This window comes from Triticum urartu, chromosome 2A, assembly GCF_056163025.1.
Source record: "Triticum urartu cultivar PI428250 chromosome 2A, HENAU_Tu73, whole genome shotgun sequence".
In the NCBI taxonomy this organism is placed as follows: Eukaryota; Viridiplantae; Streptophyta; class Magnoliopsida; order Poales; family Poaceae; genus Triticum; species Triticum urartu.
The window spans coordinates 89,425,434-89,448,361 of NC_141874.1; the positions used below are offsets into that span (position 1 = coordinate 89,425,434).

Below are 22,928 nucleotides of genomic sequence, written 5' to 3' on the forward strand. Positions count from 1 at the left end.
CATACTAAATTTCCTTGCCAAATGAAGCGACTTGTAATAGCTGTCCAAGTAATCAACAGTAGCTTGAACCGGGGTCTCACCCTTTCCATGAGTAATATCATTACGTAGCTGCCATATGCGCCAAATGGTCTTTAGTTATAACAGCAAGTAATAAGCCAAGTGTTTCTCAAGAAGCAAGATCAATTTCATGATTGCTACATCAAGCACGCTACTATATTCGCACAAGATCCCATCAGCTGCCTCGCGTCACGCCAGATGATGAATCACCCAAGGGCAGCTTGTTCGTAGAGTCGACGGTAATGATGACTTGTTCTTCTCCAGTGGATTCTTCCATGCTGGGCTGCAAGGCTTCAGCAGAGAAGCTACCACCCGGCTGGTTCCTCTGCCCATTGGCCTCCGTGAACAGCTACTTCGAAGATGATAACTCTAGCTGCTTGTGCTTCCACCTGAAAGCTGTTTGCTGCGGAGCAACTGTCCATGTTGTTCATTTCTGTAGGTAAACAGGAAAACATCAATGTCAACATCAATCAGTAGATATAACTTAAAAACGTACGAGTAGGCCTATAGATTTCCATTTTTCATGATTCACTTCTTGATGGATGATGTGCAGAACCTGAAGACTGCAGACCAAGTAACTCCAGGTCCATGCTTGATGGCAGCAGCACTCCTGGAGGTACGATGTTATTTTGGTTCTCTGCCTTCAAAGTTCCTTCTAGTATGATGCCGATGTAATTATGCTCGAGTATGATGTCTTCACCCTTGGTGTACAAGTTCATAGTAGATCCTGTGCTGACGAGAAGCCGCATCTCTTGCATTGTCATTCTCTCGAACACAGGTGGGATCAAGAGCTTAGCAATGACTGCAGCACTTTCCTGCAATTTCCATGTGCCAGTGATTAAGGAGTGGCGGATTAGATTCTTTCAAAATGCGCCCCCCCCCCCCCCCCCCCCCCCCAAAGAAAAAGAGATATAGATAGATATACAGGAAACATTGTCACATCTTAAGTAACCAATTTGGGTGAACAGATGCATGAGTAGTTTCATAACAAAATGGGGACCGTGCTATAAACGAATTCTCGGCCACAAGAATGTTACAGAAAATACCTAAATCATTTGAGACAAGATGACACGACAAGGCATCTAGGGGCCATTTCCCTTAACTGTAATAATCAAGGGAAACCAGAAAAATCAAAGTACTATGTTGTACTCCCTCTGTCCCATAATATAAGAGTGGGATGGAGTAGTATCTAGTGTTTTTGTTTTTGGTTTGAGGGCAGAAACAGAAGAAATGCAACCTCGACATTTCTGTTTTTCTTGTGAACATGTTGAGGGGAAAATTAGCTCGGTTTCTCTTTTTAGAAATTTTGAACTCTTAAATTTGAGATTGGGTACAAACAAGAAATAATTCTACTCAAACTTGGTTCAAAAAGAAAAGAGGAAACGCCACTCATCTGCAAGGTTCTGGTTCTTCGACTGGTAGCCAGCAGTTTCGCTACGTGGTGAACTGGTGATATTAAGTAAAATCCAGAAAACATCTGCTTCTATGCCCTCGTAGAGTTCAGAAGAAAAAAAAACTAATTGCGCAGTTGCAGTAGATGTACAATAATCACTGAATTTAGTAAGCACACAAGCAAACAGTAAATTTAAAGCACACCTGCCACAAAAAAGCCTCAACAGAAGGATCTGACCGACGCAATTGATCTATCTTTTCAGCTTCAATGAAGAAACAGCGGACGAGAGAATCTGTAATCATGTCACAGAGACAAGACTTTCCTGTTAGCACCTCGTATAGACCCAAAGTGCTTCCATGTGAGAAAATTGGGTGCAAAGAATGCCTGCTGCTTAGCCTCTGACTTCTCCACTGTCGAAAAAAGGGGGTAACTCAGGGGGCGGTGAAATGGCTACCGAGAGCACATGCTCCCAGTGTGAACAGTTAATTCGTCAAAAATGTTGAAGGTATATACTCCAACAAAATACAGTACTGTTTAGAGCAGTCTTAAGCAGAAACATACCTTTACTGCTCCAATCGAAACAATCCATATACCAGTTGCTCTTAAGCCTTCCATATAAAGGGCTGCCCCATGCCCTTTTACTTTTTCTTTTGTATTGCTTAACAAAGGAGCACGCACAGCAGCAGGCAGCATGCTGACTAATGGATGGGCGCCTAAAAGATCGCTAACTCTTGGCATTTTCACTAATTGTGGATTCCTCTTAAGCTTCTTCAGATCTGTCTGACAAGTGATTAACTTACATGAATTGTGAACTGAAACCACTTTGGCAATTAATTTTCGAAGCAAAAGACAAGTCAAACACTCCACTACCTGCCAAGCATCATCCAGATGTGCCATTTCTTTTTCTTCCAGTAACCCAGTCTTCCATAGGTTTTGAACATTCTCACTCAAGTGTGTCAATACAGCATATGTTACTTGTCGACTCTTTAGCGCACAAAGAAGCTGAAAATGTGGAAACACCTTCAGAATCTAGGCAACAATGAACTCTCAGGTTCACCAATGGAGACTGCCTTGTTTATTCATATAGTGAGTTTTTTCATCACTACTGCAGAATTGTTGTATGACAATGAAATGAAGTATTCCAAAGTAATATAAAACTAGGGCCTGTCTCGAATGTAGAGAGTTCTGCAACAATTTCACATGAATTTTGCAGGAAACAAAATCTGAAAAACAAAACTAACAAAATCAATTCCAAACTCCGAAGCTAACCATTTCAACCACTCACCCTAGCGATGCCATACAAGCACATGGAAATTCTCTACAGATCAAACTAGAGTCCCAATTCAGTTGAGATGGTGCTTTCTCGAGTTTTGCAAAAGATAACTGGTTGTTGAGTGAACTGTCGAGCTATTGTGCTGGAGGCTGAAGGCTCCGTAATAGTCATTAAGTCAACAGATAAATGCACATTGTAAGCACAAACCTGAGGGAATGTACAGCGAACTTCTTCCAAGAACTTCCTAGCTTCCTCTCCCCCAGCATTACTTTCATCAATAACAATTTTTGCAATCTCACTATCACCTGACGAAAGAAGTATACGGAACACTGGTAAGTAACTAGGGTTATATGTGCAAGTTGAACTCCACATATCTTAAAAAATAGGGTCAGAGGAGAAAATAGAAGGATTTAAAACTGTTGAGGACGATGACTTTAGACAGGCCTTACATAGTTCAACCTTAATAAGCTAAATGGTTTGAGCCATGCGTCCATCTGCACCATACTACTTTCCACGTATCTTAAAAAATAGGGTCTGTAGCTGATTGATTCTACAGAAAGATAGACTGGCTCCGACAAGTAACAAAAATACTACTTTCTGTTCTGCTTATGGACTATAACGACGGACACCTACGCATAACATCTGGCATGTGCGCCACGTAGTGTGACTAATATTCATTTACTCACACCCATCCATGGATTGGATACTAAGTTCTGGAATTGGTAGCAAAGAAATGGTAAATAACAAGCACATAAAAGCATTCTAAAAGTTTTCCAAGATTTTACCAAGAAAATCTTGTAGTTGTCTCCTTGCAATTCTATGAGCACGAAGAAATGCAGCACAGATGTAACATCCTGACTCCAATCTTTGTACTGTGAAGTATGTGATAAAACTTTGTGGTAACATGCTTGCAGAAAGGAACCTATAGTAACTTGGGAAATGGACATTGGACTGCAAACTGTTCCAATCGCATAATGGTCGGCTAGAAACAAGATCCATAGCTTCATCAACTGATTGCATCAAAATATTGGCTGTAGCTTGAGTTATCCGTCCCTCGTCAAGCATTGCCCAGTAACTGGCTTGCACACCTGAAAACAATATTTACAAAAAGGAGAAATAATCTTTGTTAACTGATCGCATTTAATATGAAACTAAACATCTCCATAAAATACAGAGACAAGATAGAATTATGGACGTATCAAGCCAACTATTTAAGGGCAAAAAAGAAAAGCAAACAAAAGGCTGCCTACCATTCAAAAGACGCACTCGGCCATCCCTTAAATTCATGGTATGTATGTGATCATGATTGTCATCATGTGGATGTGCATGTTCATCTTCCAAGTTACTCAAGCCTGTGATGTATTTCTTAACTGTAACCCAGTCAGCAGGACCAAGCTCCTCATCATCTCTGAGATCACCAAAAGCTTCTAATGTCTTGTTTAGAATTTCATGTCTAGCATAATTCAACATGCGAAGCTGCAGCAGTAATCAGAATACAACTTTTATGCCAAACCATAAAGTACTGATATTTCTGGAAGCAACAAGGTATCAGTCACACAAAACCTACTCCTCGGAGTTGCTGGATGAAGAAGTTTAACTAAAAATAGTAGTAAGCAAGGCTCAGAACACCTTTGGGACTTACAAATAGGTTCAACTGAAAGAGAAATTAATCATTTTTATGCCATGGTTATATAAGATGCTAATCCACCAACCCTGAACTCATAGGCACAGAAATAAAATATGTGTAACAATCACACCATATAATCTTCCTATTTACTAATTAATCTAAGGGAAATGAAAGAGGAGATAGAGTTCAAAAGATTTCATAATAGCACACAGAAAAGTAAATTCTTCAACTCCAAGGTTAAAAAACCCACAGATGAAACCTGTAATTTGTAAAGCTAACCTTTGTTACTGACAGGTTGTCCATACCAAGTGCGTGCAACAAAAATTGTGTGGTAGAACCATTCAATATCAGTGTCAGAAACACGATGCCACCAGTGAAGAACACAAACTGCAAAAACATGGATAAAATAAGCCTTGCTCAAAATTAAATTTTCTGATTTTGTATTTTGTCAGGAAAAACTAACCTACCATTGTTCCGACTTCTGGTTTCAGAAAAGGTTGAGCTGTATCACTAGCATGCTGGTAGAAAGTAACCCAGTAACACCTCAAATTATTATCATAGACTAATTTTTTGAAGAACAAAAGTAGACTAATATAGTGATAATAAGAGACAAATGAGATGGTCAAGTGGTACATGAATATAACTTACTTTAACAGACAGTGCTAATGATAGGGAAACAGCACCTCGCAGCCCAGACCAAACAATGATTATGGCTTCTTTGAAGTCCAAACCATACCCAAAGTAGCGCAACAAAAGATATAGAGCACCGACAACTGCAGCCCGTGCCATTTGTACATAGAAATAGAGCAGAAGAAGAAACCCCCATGAAGTGCCTGAAAGAGCAAGAGATAAACGGAATTTATACACCATATGAGTAGGTTTACTGAATTCCCCGATGATTGTACAACATGCTACATATTGGAGGAAAAAAAGGGGGGTGGGAGGAGGGGGGGGGGGGGGCAGGATAGGCCCCAACCCCCAACCTAGAGACTAGGAGCAGTAGTTAGACATGTATGCATATTTCTGGTTCAACAGCATGAAGATGGATTAGAACAAGAAGTATCGTACACAGAAGTTGTTTTAAGCACTCGCAAATACGATCAAACTGCAATCTACTGACTAACATGATTCACTTTTTTAAAGGTCAAGAAAAGAAAAATGCAATGACAGCAAACACCAATTGTGCTGCCCCGAAGATAGGTGATTAAAACAACATATCTCAGCAGAACTATTGGCTAACTGAGATGCCAAGTGTTTATCCACATAATCAGTTGGCTGCAGTTGCGGCATTCATAATTGAGCTGATGATTCCCAGTAAATTGATAAGCATGACAAAGAAGTGTGTTATAAGAGGATTTAGTTCAGTAACTATGTCAACAACTCGTTACCATGATGTATAATAAAGCACTCACTGAACCAACACAGGCATGAAATGATGCTGCATGATGAAAACTACGAACAGCATGCTTTTATAATAAACCAAAGAAAGGTTCAGTTGGCAATGAACAAGGAGAATTTAAAATGAAGTAATGTTTTGCAGTTTTCATGAAAACAAACTGTAGACAAAGATAAATGAAGATATTACCGTGCCTCTCAAAATGGACATTATGTCTTAGCACACCATCTGCAATAATAACCCCACTGAGGGTAATACACACATGTAAGAAACATCGTAATGGTGTCAATATAAAGTGAACTATCAAACTAAATAAATGCAAGCACAGTCTGGTTTGGGCGTTTAGCTATGAAAAATAGAAGATCTGAAAAAAATCAAAAAATATGAAAGTTGGACAATATTGATACCTCAGTATGAAAATAATTGTGTTCGCAATGTAAGCAACTATTTCCCTGAATACAAATAAAACAGCAGTAAGATACAAATAGGCAATCTCAGAAAATATGAGAACATACATAAATTTTGAGTGTGTCATAACGTCTGCTCAGGGTGTCGTGAGCGCGCAAGAGAAAGCGTACTTACATAAGATGACCTGTTCGTACACAAGGCCTAAGGGATCTTCTACAAGACCGTACCCAATACCCATTGTACTAGGGAAGGACTTACCCTGAAGGATCCAGCGTTTAAGCCGACTAAGAATGGTGCCATCTGTGAGACCAACCCGGAGAGGATCAAGCCCTGACGAAAAGACGCATATATAGGAGGACAACTCAATTCAAACTCAAGCAACACAACCCTGTTCTTTTGAGGAGCCAAGCATGGAAATCGCCATCCGCCGAGGATAGACCCCATCCACTACACCTTCTTTGTTAAAATCCTCGAGATAATAGAGAAAAGTGGGACACTAGAGTATTGTCAAGTGTTATATAGTGCTGTGTATAGGCCTGTGTACTTTCTCCCTTATATAGGGGTTCATTTGCATATGTACCTTGTACTTCTCTGGCTGTTTGGCCCATAGCTATACAAGGGTTCAGTTCGTAACAAGTATTACCCATACAGGAGCCTGAACCTTGGGTAAGTCTGTGTCAACTGAGTCATCTATGGGGTGCCGGCGTGCATTGCTCGACACCCAAAGCGTATGAATACTACGATCGCAGGATCGAGAGCTCAGGGATGGAATATGACAAAACATTCCTACCACGTGCACATACTAGTTTGATAGTATAGTAAAATTTGGTGTAATCATTACTCTCACTTTGTTGCCAGTTACAAACTCTAAAATTCTACTAAGGCTACTTCAGGAATCAGGGCAATGATGACAATGATAATACATGGTCATTTAGAAGACAAAATATTAAATCGGGTGCGTTTGTGTTTTTGCGAGGGAAAAAATAGAAGTGGACAAGTAACTATATACTGGGCATGAACAAACTTGGCAACTGGTATCCTAATGCAAGGACATAAATTTATCAAAATCTCCTGAAAGTATAGGTTATGCTGACAGAAAAAAAGCATGACCAGGATTATGGAACTGACAGAATACATGAGGAACAGTGAACAAGTTAGCCTATGTGACCAGGAATACCATGATCACTGTTGAGAATCTTGATCTTGCTGATAATATAAAAATAATATGAAAGGACATATGTTGCTAGAACAATACCAGAAATCATGCAAACTTCGGCGATTGTCGCCCTTAAAAGTAGTTTTTGCAAAAGCTGCATAGAACCTGCCAGACATGGCAAAGTTAACACTGGAGGAACGAGATTAAAGGATATGCCAATCAGATGTGAAGACAAGTTTTACTAACATTCCCAAAGCTGTGACGGTCAAAATACCAGAGTACTTCAGTGCATCTTGCACCTGACATGAACAATATTAGCTAAAGAAAATAACCACCAAAATACTAAATAACCGGTGGCTTCTATATCAGAACTCATAGATGATTTTTTTTTTCCGGAGAAAACATGACAAAGAACCAGTAGAACCAAAAATCCGAACTGATGGAGAAGGTTGGGCAATCTTAAACATGGACAGAAAGAGGGCAAGCAAAATTTTAGTTTAAATTGGAAAGGCCGAGGCTTGAACCCAAGACCACTTGGTTCTGAATTCATATTAAGTTTAATGCACCCAACCAATAGAACCAAAAGTCCGAACTGATGAAGAAGGTTGGGCAATTCACATATACTTCAACATTATACATGCATATCTGGAACTTGCATTAGATTACCAGTAAAACAACATCAAGACTCATGAGCAATTTGCAAAATGAGCTAGCACAAAAGATAATTCTAGGGCTGGTACTAAGACTCACAACTCATTCAGTTTGTTGTGAACTATTTCAAAAAACTGAACAAATTATAGCCTTACAAAAAGAGTATGAGAGCTTGAATATCTTCTTTGTCATTGGGATGAAAACAGTTCACTCTCTTCAGATTCTAGATATCTAAATCAGGTAGCTACTTTGCCATATGCATATCAAGAAGTTACCTCAGATTACTAGTAAAATAGCATCAAAATCAATATTGCAAAAGGAGAAACATGATTCTAGGACTGATGCTAAGACTCCTTCCATTTGCTCTGAACTATTTCAATAAACTGAACCAATTGTACCCTTCAAAAGAAAAGGCAGGAGTACGAGAGCTTGAATATTTTCATTATCTTACAGTATAGAAAGCAATATAGCTGACAGCAAGAGTTAGCGTCATCTCCAAGATTGTATCGTTGAAAGTAAAGCCAAGCCATAGTAATGATATGATTGCAAATGCAAGGCCCAGAGCAACACTGGTCAAAGAAGATGCCAGTTAGTATTAGAAGCATGGTAGCCATATTTGGCAATTTGATTGAAAAAAAAAACATTCTACATACGCTCCAAGTGAAACTTCCGATAAGAACATCAATATAGACCCTGTATTGAAGCTTCTTCCAAGCACCATTTGTAAGAATAACTGATAGACAACAACAGAAACCCTGTAGAAAGTGTATGTCCATTTAGTGGGAATTGCGGTTCAAACACAAAAGTATTATATTGGTGCACAATGAAATTTTACGACATCGAAAAGTTATTTTCATTTATTTAAGCTTTCCCTACCCCACACTTTAGTTGATACAGAAGTATCTGCAGATACAGAGATCAGATGTCAGGCCATAGTTAAGTTAAGTAAATCCTGTTTTAACCTTCATAATCCCTTAGATTGGAAAAGGAAAACAGCCTTGGATTTAGTATTGTCATGCGTGAAGTCTTCCCTCATTCAGATTAACTTGTACACTATATTCTCCAGAGCCTTTGCCATAAACATGTGTGTCAGGTCTCAGGAACAACTGTACTGCTACAACTAATACTTTGAATTTTAGTTTTAAGTACAAGTACTAATGAGCATTTTTCCAACCGGAGAGTGGACCAGTCGAACATTCGAAGAAGAAAAAACTTGTAACATATCTATTTGAGTCACAGGTTGTATCTTTCTTCTCATAATCGGAGTTCCTCCAACAAAATTGGCATGAAAACAGAAAAGCATGTTTAGATTGAAAAAAGGCATACCCATCGTTCATCAAGGATTCTCCCTCAATAATCGTACTGAGCTTTTTACTTGTTCCAAGCTCTTTTAGAACTGCAACCACGGCCACAGGATCAGTGGCACTAAGCAGACCACCAAGCAACAATGATGTTTCCCAGTTCCAATCATATGGAGAAGTAAGCTACAGATAATGGACTAGCTAGTATCAAAGTATTAAAGTCAGTGGTATATGTCCATTTTAAACTTAGGTACACACCTTGAGAGCAGTGCCAAGCAAAAATGTTGACATTAGCACACCAGGGCCAGCAAGTAAGAGCATCTGCGCCATGCATTTCTACAAAATAAACATTTTAATATTTTAGTACACACAGAACAAAGACATATGCACCCGCAGTGCTAATATCACAACAGAAAACTGGCAGGGGAGTAGATCAACATAAGCACCAATACTAGAGAAACCAAATATGTGTGCTAACAGAGAACAATAGGAACTTCATGGTAAAAAAAACAGAGAACAATAGGAACTAAAGGTGGTTTGCATTGAGACCATGGTTGTATCAAACATGAGCTTATGTGACTAACTGGATGGAAAAATATTATGGATAATCAATGATATTAACTGAGCAGAGAATTAGTATGGCCTGTGAAGTTTTCTTGATGTCGGTTTGGTCATTTCCTCTGTTCTAAAGAGCTGCCTTTTGTACGAAGACTCGATGCTGCTCTCGCTCTGGGAAGGATCGAAAGAAATAAACTGCCATGTGTTCAACCACAGAGGAACTCATGTTATCTGTGCTCATGTCATCCGGAGTAAAACTTCAGTTTGGACCAAGGTATGAGCAGCAGGCCTGGGATGCCTATCCTCCGGCCCTGATGATGTATATGGCGTTCCTTAGTTTTATTCTCTAATCGCCATCTAGTTTCCTTTCTTTTTTACTAGTACTAGTAAATGCGTACGTGCAACGCACGTTAATATGTAGGCAATATATTAATTACACGTGGATATTAGGTATGCTATTATTTGTGTGTTAATCCTGTGATTAGTGCAATATTTGGTATGATATTAATTGCACGTTAAACACGTTTAACGCTTGCCATTGGAGCAGTCTAGATCATTGGATTGACTTAGTTCGATGGTTGAGATCAGTTGGATCTGCCCCTTTGGGTCTTTTTATATTGGTATAGATATAGATTTACTGCTTGGCAAGAAATAGTAATCATAACTGAATAAAGATCAATCAGCTTTAAATTAAGCCACTCAGATTTCAGCATAGATAGGCAGACTTGGAAAGATACCTTTATCTGGTGTGCTTCCATCGAGAAGGCGCTCTCAAACAAAAGGGCCGGAAGGAAAGCAGCCAGGAGAAGATCAGGATTTATGTTAGCCCCTGCAATTTTTGAAGCACAATCAGCAAGCAGTTAATTCAGAAGTTGAATAAACTAATTCTCAAGTACTGTGTTGTTCCAGTCTTCAAAATAATACGTCCATGGTGAACTCACTCACAGATACGCATGCCAGCTCCAAGTTTGCCTAGACCGTCTTTCATCCCGTACTCTGGATGTTGAACAGTATTTACAAACTGTCAGACTGAGTCCGTCGTGCAGCAAAGGAATGGAACCACTCCGACTTTCGCAGGGGGGGGGGGGGGGGGGGGGGATAAACAACATACCTAGTGACCCTAGGGCGACACCGAGGACAAGGAGGGCGATGGTGTAGGGAACGCGCGTGCCGCGGAAGAGGTGGCGGCAGGCGGCGCCCAGCACGAGGGACACGCCGGCGAAGAGCACGGCGTCGTCGGGCTCGACGGCGGTCGCCATCAGAAGGGAGGAACCAGACTCGAGATACTGTCGGTACTGCTTCCTGAAGAAGTGGCGTATTCCTGGGAGCACAATTGCTCTGTATGACTGCAAATTGGATAAAAGATAAAATGAACTTATTAAATGTGTAGGCGTGAGGTTAATTTAGAAATACTGGATTGGCAGCAATTCAAGTATAAAATCGCCTCCAAAAAACACATGTGACAATGGTACCAACTTTCTGAGCAATCGGCATCATATAATATTACAAATACTTATAGATACATCCATTTTATCCATTTCTAGGACAAGTATTTTCGGACGGAGGGCACAAAAAGGTAAATATTTACAGAAGTTCGTGAAAAAATCATCCTTACACAACCCAACCCCTGCATAATTCAATATGTAGACGGCTGAAGAAAGCTAGGACTGTTATAGTTTCTCCGGATTTGACCATCTATCTTCAAGTAGTAGTCCGAGAAATAGAAAGAGTGTCGCAATTCCGCATAACAAATTGGACAACTAGGTCACATCGGTATACACAAAATAACAAAAATATCCCAAGTGAACAATGATATGCACTGAAGGGCTACTCAAATATGTCCCAGTTAAGACTTCCTCAGAGATTCCAAACTTCGAAGCATGTCATAAATTTCAAATTATACCATTTTGTAATTATCTAACAAGATGGCATTTCAAAACATTGGTGTATAAATAATCTGATATGCTTGTTTCTTGTACATGGATGGATCTAATCTGATATGCCACTGCTTCAAGTATGATGGTGGGCTCTCCGTGGAAGTGCTAGGGTTACCATAGTCGGCATGATCACTCTGAGCGGCAGAGAGCATGAAACATAAAGGCGAGTCGAGCGGATCGGCTAAGGACCCGGCCGAAGAACTACTTGATTGGCTACATCTGCATGAAGAAGGTGTTGAGGAGTTCGTATGGGAAGATGAGATCACAGACCCGTCGAGAAAGCCAAGTGGATGGCAATTGCTAAGGTACATACTACGCGAGGGTTTAGCCCTAGCACGCTGTTCGCGGATATGAGATCGGCGTGGAACCCGACAAAGGAAGTGATCTGGAGACGTGTTCAGGAGAATTTATTCAGTCCAGTTTGATGCCTAGGCAATGATCATGGGACCATGGTTCTTCAGAAATCAGGCGTTCCTTATGGAAGAACTAGATCATTGATGGCGCGCATTGCCGCGCCCGTCTATATAGAATTTCTTAATCTTAAATATAGAAAGACATGAATCATGAACTTTAATTAAATTTGCATCTAGTAATCTATTTGTTAGCAATAGTAGAGACGTGAACTTCAGTTGGCTTGCAAAAAGGTATTGGGTTAGTGTGGCAGGACATGGTGTTTCTTCGGTCTAATGGGCTTCAATCGGTGCGAGAACACGTGATGGTGTAGATGGTTAAACTAAGCAAAGGAAAGTGTGCTCGATCATATTTGGGACTGTAGATCCATACACAGCGTATACTGATGTTTCTAGAAAAGGATAAGATAAAACTGCACTTTGTTTTCTTTGGTAAAAAGGGAGAACACATACTACAATGCAACGTTTTGATATTTTGCAATGGGAACTTCTAGAAATTTTTAGTGTGGGGAGAAAATACATGATGCACTAAATATATTTATCTGATATGTTGCTAACTAATCGATCTTATCTTAAATAAAGTTGCACACCATTATTTTTTCTGTGTGTTGGCCAGACATAACATGCACATTTTTAGTATTTTGCTTTCATGAATCAAAGAATTAAGAGAATGCACACATGGACATCCAAGAAGAAATCTGATTTGTGCATTTCATCGAACAAAGGACCGACCAAATCTGAAGCTAATAAAGGGGGCAAAGATAGTAGTATGAAGGAAAGGCACATACGATTGAAGATTTGTAGTGTCCTTTGAGCTACAGCAGTGATTCAGTGGTACACATGCACGGGAGTGAGAGGGCGCCCGTGACGCTGAGGATTAGCCAGATATTGCTTCTCACCACGCAAGCACCGGCCACCATGGCACCTGCCCTGTACCGCGTCCGCTCGAGTTGCAGAACAGCCAAAGCACTCCATGCCCCCGTTCATCCTAGAAACTGTGAGATGAGTGAAAAACAGTCCTACCTTCAGATTCTTTAATCATTCTGATATGTATAATGAATATGCGATGCAAATTTGAAAAAAGGGTAAAATAAAAATCATACATTAGGGTGCCCAAACCAATTTCATCTCCAACTTAAAATGAGCAATCAACATGCCCACTCACCGATTCCACACAGATCAAACTTCTAGAGTTCCTTTTCCATGGCCGGACCGCCATGGGGATGGACTGATTACACAGCAAGCAGACACGAACAAGTGACCTGATGACTTGAGTTCGCTTGTTTGTCCGGTGGTCTTGTAGCAAGCAGGTACGAACAACAGCTGTGATGTCCTGAAACTCTGAAGCTAGGTGTTATATAGAAGATTGTAAGCCCCAAGAATGTTACAGTATTGACAGACAGCGGCACTTTTGCGTTATCTGACTAATGTAGCGGCACGGATAATGTTTCTAACTGACTGCAACATGGCCAAAATGAGTGGTTGTCATTTTCATAAGAGAAAATATGGGCTTGTCCTGTTAGTGTAAGACCTACAGTTTGTATTGGCTAATAACCTGATTTGGAAAACAAATGTGTTAGGCAAAGAAGCATATGCAGGAGCATATTCTTCAGAGCAGCAGTTCGGTAACAGCCAAAGCACTCCGTGCTCCCGCTCGTCCCAGAAACTGCGAGATACTGAAAAACAGTCCTACATTCAGATTCTTATAATTATTTTGATATATATATAACGAATATGTGGTGCAAATTTGACAAAAGGGTAAAAAAATAAAAATCATAGATTAGGGTGCCCAAACCAATTTCATCTCAAACTCGGGATGACCGATCAGCATGCCCAAATAAAGGTGTACATGCAAAATCCTTGCCTAAGCGCCCACTCACCAACCCACGCAGATCAGACTTCTAGGGCTCCATACGAATCAAAGAGAGGGGGCGTGGTGAGTGCTTACGGAATGCACGAGGAGTACCTCTCCCTTGCGAGGGCAGCGCCGCGAGCGACCTGGGCGGAGGCGTGCGGCGACGGGGGCGGAGGCGTGCGGCGACTGGGGCGGCGGCGGGCGTGTCCAGTCCGGGTTCGAGCCGTCCACTGGACCTCCTCCTTGCATCGATACCGCACCTCTCGTCGATCCAAATCCAATAGAGGGAAAATCCTATTGCCCGCTCACTGCGGCAAACTGCCGGCGCTTCGCACAGGGGCGAGCGACCGAGCGATGCTTTGGGCCGGCCCACTTAGGTACATAGCTTACGAACTGCCAACTTCGGTTTTCTGAACCTTCTAGAAGGTTCTATGAACCGGTTTTTTTCCTTTTATTGGCTTTCCACTTTTGTGTTTCTTTATCTTTTCTCTTTTGTTTCTGTTTCTTTTTCATTTTTCGTTTTTTGTTTCCTTTTCTTTTTCAAGTTTATTTTCCTTTTTCAGAACATGTTTGCAGTTTTATTCATTTATGAACCTTCTAGAAGGGTTTTTTATTCATTTTTCTTTTCTTCTCTTTTTTCAGAAAATATCAAAAAAAATAAATTTTCCTCGTGTTTCCAAAAAATGTTCTCAAAATTCAAAAATTGTTCTCGTTACACAAAAAAGTTTAAAACTTTTGAAACTCAGAAAATGTACCAGATTTCAATTTTTCCTCACATATTCAAAAAATGTTCGCGCTTCCAAAAATATTCGGGATTTTTCAAAATTGTTCTGCGTTTCAAAATTTGTTCTCAAGACTCAAAAAATGTTCGTGCTTTAAAAAATTGTTCACGCTTCCAAATTTGTTCTGGATTTTTCAAAAGTGTTCTCTGTTTCAAAATTTGTTCTCAAGATTCAAAAAAACGTTTATGCTTTAAAAAGTAGTTCACACTTCCAAATTTGTTCTCAAGATTTAAAAATCATTCGTGCTTTAAAAAATTGTTCACAAATTCCAAAAATGTTCATGTTTTTGAAAAATGTTTGGGAAATACAAAATTTGTTCGTTTTCACAAAATTTGTTCACATATTCAAAAAAATCATGTTTCAAAATTTGTTCACAAAATAAAAAAAATTCCCGCATGTTTAATTTTTTCACTAATTAAAAATTTTTGTTCCTATTTCCGAAAATTGTTCACATATTCCAAAAAGTACTGCAGTTTTTTTTAAAATAATCATGATTTCGAAATTCATACCCAAATTCAAAAAATGCTCGATTTTTGTAAAAATAGTTTAATTTTGAAAAATATTCAGTTTTCCAATTTTGTTATTGTTTTCAAAATATGCTTTGCGTTTATGAAAAGTAGTTCATAATTTACATATATTCACGTATTCAATTTTTTGTTCCTGTTTGTTTTTAAAAATTTTGAGTCCCCTAATAATGTTTGTGTGTTCAAAAAGTGTTTCTTTTTAAAAAATTACGCTTCAAATTTTAAAATAAGTTTTAATGTGCAACAGGTTATAGTTCATATACTGCGGGTTGCCACTGTACTCACTAAATATTAGATAGTATAGTGTCTACTGACATGCTTCCCTGCCCGGAGGACTCGAGTTGGATCCCTCGCCCACAAGTTTTAATTTTATGGAATTGGGTGAATTGGTTTTTATTTTTTGCCGCCGCGACAGTTTATTTAATCTTCTGCTGCTATTCTTTCAAAGTAGCTAGCCTGGTGCAGTGCCTAGAGCATCGCGCACAACTATAGAAGGTCGTGGGTTTGAATCCTATTGGTGCAGCATGCTCTTTTTTTGCAAATTTGTCATTCTTGAAGGACAGCGAATGGGCCGGCCCAGTTGCACGACCCCCTGTTTGGCTGCAAAAAGCGGCATATAAGAGGTCCCCCAATAGAGCTCCTCACGTTGGGGGGACTGGATGAACTCTTCCGAACCGCACCACTGGACCCCCTTCACCGAAGCGCATGGGCCAGAATGAGCTGGGTGACGGCCCAGTGAACCAGAGGCCTCCGTTTTGGCCTCTGGAGCAGCAGGCCGTAGGACAGTTGGCCCACTGTTAATCAAATGCGGGACAGATGGTTTAACACAGAGATCTGATGGACAAAAATGTTGAGATCGCGAAAACGAATGGCCGAACACCCAAATCGTTGTGAGGGCAAGGATTAGGTGCATATTGTCCTTAAATACGATGGCTTCATTAACCTTAGAACGGTGGTTCTTGATAAGACGGCGGTCTAGGCACATGTGCCCAAATTGCCAGACAGCTTTTGAAGTGAGCCAATCATCAGAGGTACGTGTAACCCATGGGAGAAATCTTGGAAGTCTATATCAAATTGCCGATAGGATTTGTTGGTGAGTTTGTGCACATCAAATTACACACAAGGAGGGCGATGGTGTAGGGGACGCGCATGCCACGAAAGAGTTGGCGGCAAGCGGCACCCAGCACGAGGGACACGCCGGCGAAGAGCACGGCATCGTCGGGCTCGACGGTGGTCGCCATCGGAAGGGAGGAACCAGACTTGAGATATTGTCGGTACTGCTTCCTGAAGAAAGGCGTATTCCTGAGAGCACAATTGCTCTGTGTGACTGCAAATTGGACAAAAGATAAAATGAACTTTTTAAATGTGTAGGCGTGAGGTTAATTTAGAAGTACTGGATTGGCAGCAATTCAAGTACAAAATCGCCTCCAAAAAACACATGTGACGATGCTACCAACTTTCTGAGCAATCGGCATCATATAATATTACAAATACACAAAAGGCAAATATTTATAGAACTTCATGAAAAAATCATCCTTACACATGTTGAGGAACGCAGTAATTTCAAAAAAAATTCTTACACACACGCAAGATCATGGTGATGCATAGCAACGAGAGGGGAGAGTGTCATCCACGTACCCTCGTAGACCATAAACGGAAGCGTTATGAGAACGCGGTTGATGTAGTCGTACGTCTTCATGATCCGACCGATCCAAGTACCGAACGTACGACACCTCCGAGTGCAGCACACGTTCAGTTCAGTGACGTCCCACGAACTCCGATCCAACAGAGCTTCGAGGGAGAGTTCCGTCAGCACAACGGTGTGATGACGGTAATGATGATGCTACCAACGCAGGGCTTCGCCTAAGCACCGCTACGATATGACCGAGGTGGATTATGATGGAGGGGGGCACCGCACACGGCTAAAAGATTAACCGATCAACTTGTGTGTTCTAGGGTGCCCCCCTCCCCACATATATAAAGGAGGGAGGGGAGGCCAGCCGGCCTCTCTAGGCGCGCCAAGGGGAGAGGAATCCTCCTCCTAGTAGAAGTAGAATTCCTACTTTCCTAGTCCTACTAGGAGGGGGAGGAAGGAGAAGGGGAGGAGAAGGAAAGAGGGGGAGCAGCCCCTCCCCTAGTCCAATTCGGACTAGGCCCATGGGGGGCGCGCGGCCAGGCCTCGTGGCTTCTCCTCTTTTTCCCTTAAAGCCCACTAAGGCCCGTATATACTCTCGTATTCCCGTAACTCCCCGGGTACTCCGAAAAATACCGGGATCACTCGAAACCTTTCCGATGTCTGAATATAGTCTTTTAATATATCGACTTTTACGGCTCGATCATTTCGAGACTCCTCGTCATGTCCGTGATCTCATCCGGGACTCCGAACAACCTTCGGTACATCAAATCTTATAAACTCATAATACTAATCGTCACCGAACGTTAAGCGTGCGGACCCTACGGGTTCGAGAACTATGTAGACATGACTGAGACATGTCTCCGGTCAATAACCAATAGCGGAACCTGGATGCTCATATTGGCTCTTACATATTCTACGAAGATCTTTATCGGTCAAACCGCATAACAACATACGTTGTTCCCTTTGTCATCGGTATGTTATTTGCCCGAGATTCGATCGTCGGTATCTCAATACCTAGTTCAATCTCGTTACCGGCAAGTCTTTTTACTCGTTCTGTAATGCATCATCCCACAACTAACTCATTAGTCACAACGCTTGCAAGGCTTATAGTGATGTGCATTACCGAGAGGGCCCAGAGATACCTCTCCGTTACTCGGAGTGACAAATCCTAATCTCGATCTATGCCAACTCAACAAACACCATTGGAGACACCTATAGAGCACCTTTATAATCACCCAGTTACTTTGTGACGTTTGGTAGCACACAAAGTGTTCCTCCGGTATCCGGGAGTTGCATAATCTCATAGTCATAGGAACATGTATAAGTTATGAAGAAAGCAATAGCAACAAACTAAACGATCATCGTGCTAAGCTAACGGATGGGTCAAGTCAATCACATCATCCTCTAATGATGTGATCCCGTTCATCAAATGACAACTCTTGTCCATGGCTAGGAAACTTAACCATCTTTGATTAACGAGCTAGTCAAGTAGAGGCATACTAGTGACACTTAGTGTGTCTATGTGTTCACACATGTACTAAGTTTCTGGTTAATACAATTCTAGCATGAATAATAAACATTTATCATGATATAAGGAAATAAATAATAACTTTATTATTGCCTCTAGGGCATATTTCCTTCAGTCTCCCACTTGCACCAAAGTCAATAATCTAGTTCACATCGTCATGTGATTTAACATCAATAGTTCACATCTTTATGTGATCAGTTCATATCTCCATGTGACTAACACCCAAAGGTTTACTAGAATCAATAATCTAGTTCACATCGCTATGTGATTAACACCCAAAGAGTGATCATGTTTTGCTCGTGAGATAAATTTAGTCAACGGGTCTGCCACATTCAGAGTCATATGTATTTTGCAAATTTTCTATGTCTACAATGATTTGCTCGGAGCTACTCTAGCTAATTGCTCCCACTTTCAATATGTATCTAGATCGAGACTTAGAGTCTTCTAGATCGGTGTCAAAAGCTTGCATCAACGTAACTCTTTACGACGAACTCTTTTATCACCTCCATAACCGATAAACATTTCGTTAGTCCTCTAAGGATAATTTTGACCGCCGTCTAGTGATCTACTCCTAGATCACTGATACGTCCATTTTGCATCATGCTTTTATATCGATATTTATTGCATTATGGGTTGTTATTACACATTATGTCACAATACTTATTGTTGAGGCATATCTCTCTCGAGGTAGTTTTGGTGATTGATGACAACATGTTTGCGGACTAATCATGTGCTTTGAGTAGTTCACAGATTCATCCTTGGCACGAGATGTTTTCTTCCCTTCGGAGTGTCATTCAAGACGGTGTAGCTCTTTCATTTCTCTCTCGGTGGACTAGTTGCGTAGAGGGCACCGTACTATCAAGAGGGGGTCTGGTGGGGTATTGCATGGGGGGAATCAACACATACACATCAGCTTCTCACCCTCCGAGCTCTTCCACTTCATTGGAGAGATCTCTTCTCTTTTCTGTGTCCTGTCTGGGTTCCAGCGGTAGTACCGCGCAACCCAGCGGTAGTACCGCTGAGGAGTCACAAGCGGCAGTACCGCTCCGCAGCGGTAGTACCGCCTGTGACTTCACAGCAGTACTACCACTGGGCTGCCTGGCACCACCGCCTCGCCCTCAGCCTCGATGGAGAGATCTTCTCTCTCTCTCCTGTGTCCCAGCGGTAGTACCGCACTACCCGCGGTAGTACCGCCGAAGGGTCACAAGCGGCAGTACCGCTCCGTAGCGGTAGTACCGCCTGTGACCCCGCAGCTGTACTACCGCTGGGCTGTCTGGCTCCTACCGCCTCGACTCGAGGTCTCTTTTTCTTGTGTTGGGTTTTGCGGCACTAGTTGCGGTTGTAGTGGCGGTAGAGCGGTAGTACCGCCCTTACCACCGCGGTAGTACCGCGCTGGGTCCAGACCCCTGCTGGTCTTCTCTGCGCGGCAGTACCGCTGGCTGGAGCGGCAGTACCGCTAGCTCAGCGGTAGTACCGCCCCTTTTAGCGGTACTACCGCCCTGTGCGGGGCTGGTTGGTGGGGCAACGGTTGGATTGTTGCCCCCACTATAAAAAGGGGTCCCCTTCTTCTCCTTTGGCTTACCTCTTCCCCCTCAAGCTCCATTAATGCTCAAGCTCCATTAAATGCTCCAAGCTCCATTTTCGCCCGATCTCTCTCTCTAGCCAATCAAACTTGTTGATTTGCTCGGGAGTGGTTGAGAAGGCCCCGATCTACACTTCCACCAAGGGATTTTCGATTCCCCCACTCATCCCTAGCGGATCTTGTTACTCTTGGGTGTTTGAGCACCCTAGAAGGTTGAGGTCACCACGGAGCCACAGTCCATTGTGGTGAAGCTTCATGGTTTTGTTGGGAGCCTCCGATTAAGTTGTGGAGATTGCCCCAACCTTGTTTGTAAAGGTTCGGTTGCCGCCTTCAAGGGCACCAATAGTGGAATCACGGCATCTCGCATTGTGTGAGGGCGTGAGGAGAATACGGTGGCCCTAGTGGCTTCTTGGGGAGCATTGTGCCTCCACACCGCTCTAACGGAGACGTACTTCCCTTCAAGAAGGAACTTCGGTAACACATCCTCGTCTTCACCGGATCCACTCTTGGTTATCTCTTACCTTTACTTGTGCAAACTCTTTAGTGTTACTTCTCTTGCTTGCGTGTATGCTCGTGGTTATTGCATCATATAGGTTGCTCACCTAGTTGGACATCTAGACAACCTACTTTGATGCAAAGTTTAATTTGGTAAAGAAAATTTAAAAATTGGTAGTTGCCTATTCACCCTCCCCCTCTAGTCAACCATATCGATCCTTTCAATTGGTATCAGAGCCTCGTCTCTTTATTAAGGACTTTACCGTCCAAAGAGTATGGTTGATACCGTAGACGGTGTGGAGGAACACTCCGGTGTGAATCCGACCTCGTCTACGGGCGATGGGGGAACCTCGGTCTCTCGTGAGGAGTTCAATGTGGCCTTGGAGACATTGAAAACCTCCATGACGACCGAGGTTGAAAGCATGTTTACTAAATTTCTTGAGGGGCTTAAACTATCCACCGCACCGTTGAAAGTGGGTGACCCCACCGACAAGGTGACGGATGCTATCCCCGACAAGGGGGAAGCTAGTGGTGAAAAGGCTCCTTCTTCTAGTGGTAAAAATGGCACCGGCATCTTTGCTCATGTGGAACCACCACTTGTTTATGGTGGACCGGTTTCTTCTACTCATTTGAATCATGCCGGTCCTCCCCCTAAGATTGTGAAAAATGAGAACTTTGATTCTTGGGTTTACCGTTTTAAACGTCATTTAAATCATGTGAACACTAACCTTTGGAGAATCATTGAAGAAGGTTTCTATCCGCATGATTCAAGCAACTTCACTCCTCGAGAAAGCCGCGGATAATCAATTCAATGAGAATGCTCTCTTCATCATTCAAGATGCAATCCCACCCGAAGACCTACCTCATCTTCGGCCCTTCGCTTTGGCCAAAGACGCATGGATTTGTGTTGTCTCCCTCTACCGGGGAAGCGCAAGCATTCAACGCTCCAATTATGAAGTGGTGCAAGATGAGGCCGATGAGTTTGCAATGAAAGATGATGAAGAACCTCGTGAGCTTTATCAGAGGGTAACCAAACTCGCGGTCTCACTCCGAGATCACGGGAGCAAGGACACGGATGACAATTGGATCAAGCGCAAATTCCTCAAGGCTATGATGCCCTACCACAAGGCCATGTCCTTCGTCATTCGTCAAAGACCAGACTTTCACACTTTGACCTCAAGCGAAGTGTTGGATGAGTTTGTGGCCATGAACATTTTGGACAAGACCGCCGACAATGCGGTGCTTCGTTCTCAAAGGGCAAAGAAGCCCAACCTTGCATTGAAGGCCAAGCTCTCTGTTGAAGAAGAAGAAGAGGAAGAAGAGGAGAGCAACCCCAAGGATACGAAGTATGCTTATCATGAACACATGGCACTCGCTTCAAGGAAATTTTGGAGCAAGAAAAACTCGAGGCCAAACTTTAACAAGAACAACTCAAGTGGCACGAAGAGCAAGCAACGTGTAAGGACTTGCTACAATTGTGGCAACGTGAGTCATTTTGTTGCGGAGTGCCCGTATGAGAAGAGGGAAGACAATGGTGGCAAGCTCATCTAAAAGGACAAGGCCAAGTCGTTCCCCAACAAGAGCAACTTCACCAAGAAGACTCCTCCCAAGGCATTGGTGGTACAAGAAGAGTACAATGAGGATGACGACGATGATGAAGGTGATGAGTCGGTTGCCATGGCCTCCATTGCCATTGTGACGACTCCACAGGTGTCCCTCTTCGACTCACCCAATGAGAGCATCACCACCAAATGCCTCATGGCTAAAGCCACCAACAAGGTAACCCCCAACATCAAAACCACCATCATTAATCATCCTTCTCCGACGGATAGCATTATGAACTTGAGGGAGCGAATGTGGAGACTAATGAGTTTGAGGCCTTTATGGGCAAACTTAAGGGAAAATCCAAGAAGCACTTTGTTGCTCTCTTGGAACAACTTGGTGAAGCCAATGACATGATCGAGGCTCACGAAGACACCATCACTAAGATGGAAGAGCATAGTCGTGACTATGCCGATGAGATTTCAGATCTTTCCAATGCTCTTGAGGAAGAGTGTGGTCTTCGTTTGGCTCTTGAGGAGTCACACAACGTTGATCATGCTAAGTTAAAGAAAGATTATGATCATGTCCTCATTGTTTCTCATGTGCTAAACTCCGAGAAGGCCGAACTTGAGGTTGATCTTGCTAGACTCAAAGAGGAGTTTGATCTACTTGACAAGGCTCACAAGGTCTTGAAGGGTGCTCATGCTAGCCTCAAAGAGTCTCATGATCAACTTCAAGTAAAGCTAACCAAGGAAAAAGCCACTTTTCCTCGTATGATGTTAATTGATAATGCAAATGCTACTAACCCGTGTTGTGA

General features: G+C 42.1%; 1 protein-coding gene across 3 annotated transcripts; it reads right to left on the reverse strand.

The window, feature by feature from the left end:
• Positions 1-59: 59 nt before the first annotated feature.
• LOC125535895 (sodium/hydrogen exchanger 8-like) lies at positions 60-14,295 on the reverse strand. 3 transcript variants are annotated; one of them, XM_087543255.1, is made up of 25 exons: positions 14,116-14,291; positions 13,333-13,508; positions 12,956-13,162; positions 10,932-11,166; positions 10,766-10,816; positions 10,558-10,649; positions 9,521-9,598; positions 9,288-9,445; positions 8,615-8,716; positions 8,413-8,530; positions 7,557-7,609; positions 7,410-7,475; positions 6,154-6,198; positions 5,936-5,991; positions 4,999-5,183; positions 4,818-4,868; positions 4,630-4,737; positions 3,974-4,199; positions 3,509-3,811; positions 2,931-3,028; positions 2,321-2,452; positions 2,012-2,230; positions 1,654-1,860; positions 614-872; positions 60-490 (listed from the first exon to the last, which is right to left on the reverse strand). In XM_087543255.1, exons 4-25 carry the CDS (start codon positions 11,077-11,079, stop codon positions 363-365), a joined length of 2,883 nt encoding a protein of 960 aa, XP_087399381.1. In that variant the 5' UTR covers positions 11,080-11,166; positions 12,956-13,162; positions 13,333-13,508; positions 14,116-14,291; the 3' UTR covers positions 60-362. The 3 variants fall into 3 exon arrangements, with proteins under 3 accessions (XP_087399381.1, XP_087399382.1, XP_087399383.1); XM_087543256.1 differs by lacking the exons at positions 60-490; positions 614-872 and adding an exon at positions 949-1,540 and having other exon boundaries at positions 14,116-14,294; XM_087543257.1 differs by lacking the exons at positions 60-490; positions 614-872; positions 1,654-1,860 and having other exon boundaries at positions 2,087-2,226; positions 14,116-14,295.
• Positions 14,296-22,928: the final 8,633 nt, after the last annotated feature.

Excerpts from the sequence above, each read along its gene's own strand:
- LOC125535895 (XM_087543255.1), bottom strand. The coding sequence starts at position 11,079 with ATGGCGACCGCCGTCGAGCCCGACGACGCCGTGCTCTTCGCCGGCGTG. Across the intron at positions 7,476-7,556 it reads ACCGTCACAGCTTTGGGAAT|GTTCTATGCAGCTTTTGCAA; the intron begins GTTAGTAAAACT and ends CATGTCTGGCAG. Across the intron at positions 5,992-6,153 it reads ACAATTATTTTCATACTGAG|TGGGGTTATTATTGCAGATG; the intron begins GTATCAATATTG and ends TATTACCCTCAG.